The 6155-nt window shown below is 38.1% G+C and overlaps 1 protein-coding gene across 4 annotated transcripts in view; it reads left to right on the top strand.

Moving 5' to 3' along the window:
- The window catches only part of slc39a8 (solute carrier family 39 member 8), a 36612-nt gene that overhangs the window by 6439 nt on the left and 24018 nt on the right, over positions 1–6155 (top strand). For all 4 annotated transcript variants that reach the window (XM_037977706.1, XM_037977704.1, XM_037977705.1 and 1 more), the window contains exons 3-4: positions 3158–3327; positions 3482–3604. In XM_037977706.1, coding sequence (XP_037833634.1) covers positions 3158–3327; positions 3482–3604 — 293 coding nt within the window. The remainder of the gene's footprint in view (positions 1–3157; positions 3328–3481; positions 3605–6155) is intronic.

Genomic DNA, 6155 nt, shown 5'->3' with positions numbered 1-6155 from the left:
GGGGGGATTCACGCTATGTTGTCCCACACTGACATTCCCAAATGTTGGCAAGTATGCATGCTTTATTGGTGGCTCCACAGTTGTAACCATTACAACAATATGCCAGCACAGCCAATACATTTTTAAAACATGATACAGAAACATAATGTGCTCTACATTCCAAGCACTTGCATTCTGTTTTCATTTTGCATCAGTTACAGTTAGTTCCGAACAGGGGATGCTGTCCAAACTGGCAACACAGCCACCGTTTCCATCAGCACACTGCTGTAGCCCCACCAAGACAACAGAGCGCGCTACACGGCAGCAGTGATTTTACAAGCTAGCTAGTGCAATATATTTAGAGTGCAAAATGAAGCGATTTATAATCAAACAAAGGCAAAAAACTGACGTGAGAAATGGTGAGGATCAGGAATTTGAAGAAGAAAACAAAAATCTACATAACGATGTTGGAGAGGGGACAAGCACATCACTGACGGCAGGTGTTTGGGTAAAAAAATGACAGGTATGACGCATACAAGATGAACACAGAAAGTTTCAAGAGAAATGGACCAAAGAATTCTTGTTTGTTCTTCACGGCACAAATCTTTGCTTAATATGCAATCAAACCTACTCAGGCTTCAAACAAAGTTACTTGGAGCACCAATTCCAAACTGCCCATCCCAAATTCTATGAAAATTATACACCTAGCAGTGATCTCAGAATAAGAAAAACTGCACAGCTCAGCAAAGTCTCATCAACAAAACAACTTCTACAGCAGAATGTTTAACAGAGGCATATTTTGAGATTGCATGGATTTTGGCTTGGACAAAAAAAAAAACCTTTCTCAGACTCAGAAATAGTAAAAGATTGCTTTTTGGCTTCAGCAGAAATATTGTTCAGAGACTTTGACAACAAAGATGCAATTAAACAAATAAATGGATTACAGTTGTCTGATTCAACAATAATGAGGCGGATGGAAGACATTGGAAAGGACATGAGAGAGCAGCTATAGACTGATCTGCGTGGACCTCCATGTTTCAGCATAGCAGTGGATGAAAACACAGATGTCCCTGATGTTTCTCACCTGTGTGTTTGGGTGAGGTTCCCAAAAGAAGACTCTTTTCGAGAAGAATTACTGTGCTTACTACCACTCCATGGCCGAACAAAAGGTGAGGATATTCTGAATGCAATTTTGGTATTATTTGAGGAAAATCATCTCATTTGGTCCAAACTTGCAAGTGTTTGTACTGATGGGGCCCCAAACATGTGAGGCAAGAAGTGTCTTGTTGGCCTCATGAAAAAAGAGATTAAGTACCTAATTTCATCAGTTTTCATTGCATCATCCATCAAGAGTCCCTTGTATCAAAGATCAGAAACACATTTCAGAATGTGATGCAAACTGTTGTGCAGGTGGTAAATTATATAGTTTCCAGAGCACTAAACCACAGACAGTTCAAACAGTTAATTGAAGACTATGACAGAGAGTACAGCGATCTAGTGATGCACAGTGAAGGAAAATGGCTGTCCTGTCAAAAAGTGCTGGAGTGGTTTCTGAGCCTCCTTCCTGAAATTTGCACTTTTTTGGACAGCAAAGGAAAATACCAGCTGGAGTTAAAAGACCCACAATGGATCATACAGCTGGTCATCCTTACAGACATTACCTGTCACCTGAACACACTCAACTTGCAACTCCAAGGAAGAGACAAGCTTCCAATCAACATGCTGGACGCAATCAAAGCATTCGCTGATTAGCAGTCCCAATTGTGTTCAGTTTATTAACACAAAAATTGGTAACAGCATTGTAAAAGCATCAAACAAAACTGAATATTTTATTAATCAAAAGCCTTGCGATCCATGAAGGAATGCATATCTTCCACCGTCTCTCATCCTGGAGTTTCAAACTAAAAATCATGACTTTCAGCTCCTACCACACAAATGATTTTTTTTTTAATCTTTGTATTTAAGACTTGTTTGGTCATGTGACTCTGACCCCTTCATGCTGCCTTGAATCCACTCAGGGGGCTGTGACCTTTCAGATATACTGTCTCCGTCCCCCTCTGTGCTGCTGACACTTCCAGCGAACCGTGATTCTTATGGTCACAGGTCCTGCTGTTCACTTCTCTGACTTCAACAGAGTTCTTCCTCTCCAAACAAATACCATCAAGCCTTTTGTTGAACTGCACATATTTACAAATTCCTTTTCAAGAAGTGGGACAAAGCCTGAAGTTTTTAGGTTTGCAAAAATCATTGGCAGTAATGTAAATTGGCTGTAAAAAAGCCTTATACAAAAATAAATATAGCATTTAAGTATAAATGTTATTGCAGTACTAATATACTGATAAATGATATAGTGAGGGGATCATTTACTAAACACTTGTCATATTTGTTGTCCACTGCAAAAAGGTGAAATGTTTTTGCCTGTTTCTGTGTGTGTTTTTCTATTTTGTTTCTATTTTTGTTCACTGAACAATTTAGACCTAGACTTTCAGGAGGTAATCACTGGATGTACATCTACAACTGGTTAACTTTAGGAGTAAACTCAATTCAAGATGGCGACCACAGCTAATCAACATTAGCCAACACAAAAGTCGCCAAAAGTCAGTCAATTTTACAGATATTGAGCTGAAATTTGATTTGACTTGGTAGCTGTTTAATTCACAGCACATACTCTAAGCAATGGGTGATATGAATTGCTTCAAAAAATGCTAGGCCTTTAATTGGGTAAGTATTTGCAGAAGTTCCTTGGCCTATCTTCAACTGCTGTTTGAAAGCTGGGTACAAAAGGGTTTGTTGCTGTGATTTGAACCTTTTAGGCAGAAGGGATGTGTGTTGACTGTTTCCAGTTTCTTGTTAGCCTGTTTGGGGATGGGTTTAGTATTAAGGAATTTTAATGCAGCCTAAAGCCAAGTAAAGCTTTAGAGGTTCAGCTCAGGGAGTTAAAGCCCCATGTAACCATGGTGAGCTGTCCTCCAGTAAAAACCTCTGCTGTGACTCATTTTATGTCTACAAATAAAAGCTTCAACATTTTGTTTTTGCTTGGAATAAAGTCAAACGTGTCATTTAAAGGCTATTATTCTAGAATTTATTTTCTTCAATAGATTAAAGAATATTCAACAGAATAATTTTTGACTCACAATATTAACTTAAATTTGTTTATTGATCTTTTCTGTCCTGACAGTGTGGGGTTACGGCTTTTTGGCCGTCACTGTAATCAACCTGGCATCTCTGCTCGGTCTCCTGCTGATCCCCTTCACCAAAAAGCAGTATTTCCCCAAAGTGCTGACCTACTTCATCGGCCTGGCCATTGGGACCCTGTTTTCCAATGCTGTACTTCAGCTCATACCAGAGGTAAGCAAAGTTCAGTGTTAATTGAGTGGAATTTTTTTATTGTATCAAAAATTTCAGATTTTGGAAAACGCTTTTAAAGTTTTAGTGAAAGACTGAAATTTTCGAGAGCAAGAAGTATTTTACATTCTACTAACCTACTCTTGTTAATCCACAGGCCCTGGGTTTTGATCCTAAAGCAGATAACTATGTAGCAAAAGCAGTTGGGATATTTGGAGGATTTTACCTTCTTTTTTTTGTCGAGAAAATACTTAAAATGTCTCTCCATGCTGACCATGAGGTAAGGTACCACTGAAGTGAGTATAAGCTTTGTAAAAGTAGCAAATAGCTATCTAAAACCAAAAGTAGCAAATAAATAGCAAAAAGCAAAAACTAGCAGAACAAAAGTTAAATTAGAAAATGTTAGGTAAAAAGTAGCAAAGGGCTAGGTTAAAGCAGCAAAAATACTAGCTTAAAGTTGCTAAGCAAAAAACTAAAAGCAAAAAATCAGCAAAAAGCTTTAAGTAACAAAATGTAGCTTAAAGTACCAAAACAGTAGTTAAGTAGCAAAATATTCGCCAAAAGTGGCAAAACTCTACTTAGAACTAGCAAAACACTAGCCAAGAACTAAAAGTGGCAAAGTAGTAGTATTAGCATAAGTAGTATTAGCATTAGCAAAATTATCATTAACAGTAGTACTATTAGCATTAGTAGTTTTAGTGTTTATAGAATAGTCATTAGTAGAATTTACATGTATTTGCAGTAATATTAGTAGCAGAAATATACTGAACTGGTTTTAAAAATGTCTCTGAAAAAGTTGAATTGATCTCAATGTATTTTATAAGTGAAATTTTAAACTTTTTAAATATTTTGAAAAGTATTTACTTTACAAAAACCAAAAGCCGTAGTATCCCTTTCCTGAACGAGCTGGATGTTTTAATATTTAAAGTATGTGGAACAACTTGGATATCGAAAAATGTGCAGAGAAATAAAAAACATGACCACAGTACAGTCAATGTTGAATCAGAATTTATACAATACAGCCTTGAAAAAAGATTTTACATCAAACTGTACTTAAAAACATGTCGCTTAATTAGGAATATTGTTGCATGACTTTTGATTGCGGTATATTGTACAATGTAGACAAAATTTGAAAAAAAAAAAACAACCTGAAAATCAAAAACCCAAAACAATGGTAATCAATAGGACTTTGGCAAAACACATGAGCAATTTCATCCCTCTTTGGAGCTCTGTAGCGCATGCATTTTACAGTATATATATTATTCAAAGTTTAATCGGGTCACAGAAAGTTGGACTTTATATGTCTGAGCTGGCATTTTGATATCTTTTATGGTCCTTTACACAATCTTATCTTTTACACAAACACAGTTAAGTTTTATGATTTTTGGAGAATTTTCCACGCAATCTGATATGTCACTCTGTTCTAACCACTTCAGTGCATTCTGAAGCTCATGGCCTGAAGACACCAACAAAACCACATCATCCACAAAAAACAGACGGTATTCGAATGTTTCAAAATCTGACACCCTCCTTTACGCAACTGCATCTTGAGATCCTGTCTATGAACACCACAAACAGGATCAGAGATGAGGGACAGCCCTGGCTGACTCCAGCCCACACTGGGAACAATGTTGAATTTGTGTACCTCTTGCTTTAGTTGTACAGGGATCAGATAGCCCTTGATAGTGACCCAAGCACCCCATACTCCCTCAACACCCCCAACAGAATGCCACGAGGAACATGGTCATAAGCCTTCTGCTACTACCCTGCCAGTTAGGCTAGGGTGGCACAGGGTGTAACACAATGTAAAACACCAAACAACCCTCCCCCTCCCCCCCAGCATGAAAACAAAATCACTATTGCCTGAACAAAAACATTTTTTTTTTTAATTTCTACAATTTCTAACCTCCCTGGCTGGCCACAAAAACAGGGAAGAAATTAATTGAAAGAAAATAGCAGAGACCCCTACAAAACTCCCCATCGAAACACAAACATGCAAAAGTTCAAATATCAATATGAACCAACAAATTCTAAACAACACTCAGTTTAGAATCAACCATGTCACAGAAATGCCCAGGGGAAAAGGGGGCTGCAGTACTGGATCCCTGAAGCCTTTATGCAGTCCACTGGTGAGGAGGAAGTGGTTCCAGGTGTGACAGCAGGCCTGCAAACAAAAAAGAGCAAAGATGGTCCTCCAGAATTATGACCCCTAGAGGTCAGTGAACATAACACCTTATCTAGATCCACTGAACACATGGAGACTAAAAAGTCAAACTCCCATAACCTTTTCAGCAACTCTGTAAGAATGAAGATCTGGTTCACAGTTCCATGACCAAGACGAAGGCCACATTACTCCTCCTGAACCCAAGGTTCAACAGTCTGTCGGATCATCCCTTTCAAAACCCTGAAGCAAACTTTCTCTGGGAGGCTGAGAAGGGTAATCCCTTAAAGCTAAACTGAAGTGTTTTGAAGCCAACATTAGTTGAAAGAAAAACATAAAATATGCTTATTGTAAAATTTTCATTAAAAACAAAAGATATACTTTTTTTTTAATACCAAACATTAAAGAAACCACTCGGATGTTTTTGTTTTTTTATGTGACCCCTTTGATGTGTGATGTCCACTGAGCCACTGAGGTTCAGCCATTCATCAGTGAGTGGATGAATACCGGTACATAATAGTTCAGTACGTTGGAATTGTCTGAACTGGCCAAAAAATACCACTGGAGTTTCATTTTTTGGCTTCCCGAAAGATAAAAACCTTCCTCAGATTTGGATCCAGGAGGCATCCTAACCAGATGCCCGAGCCACCTCAACTGGCTCCTCTCGACG

Source organism: Kryptolebias marmoratus, linkage group LG10 (assembly GCF_001649575.2).
Source record: "Kryptolebias marmoratus isolate JLee-2015 linkage group LG10, ASM164957v2, whole genome shotgun sequence".
Lineage (NCBI taxonomy): Eukaryota > Metazoa > Chordata > Actinopteri > Cyprinodontiformes > Rivulidae > Kryptolebias > Kryptolebias marmoratus.
The sequence above is the reverse complement of the archived record's forward strand: the minus strand, read 5'-3'. Positions and strand labels throughout refer to the sequence as shown.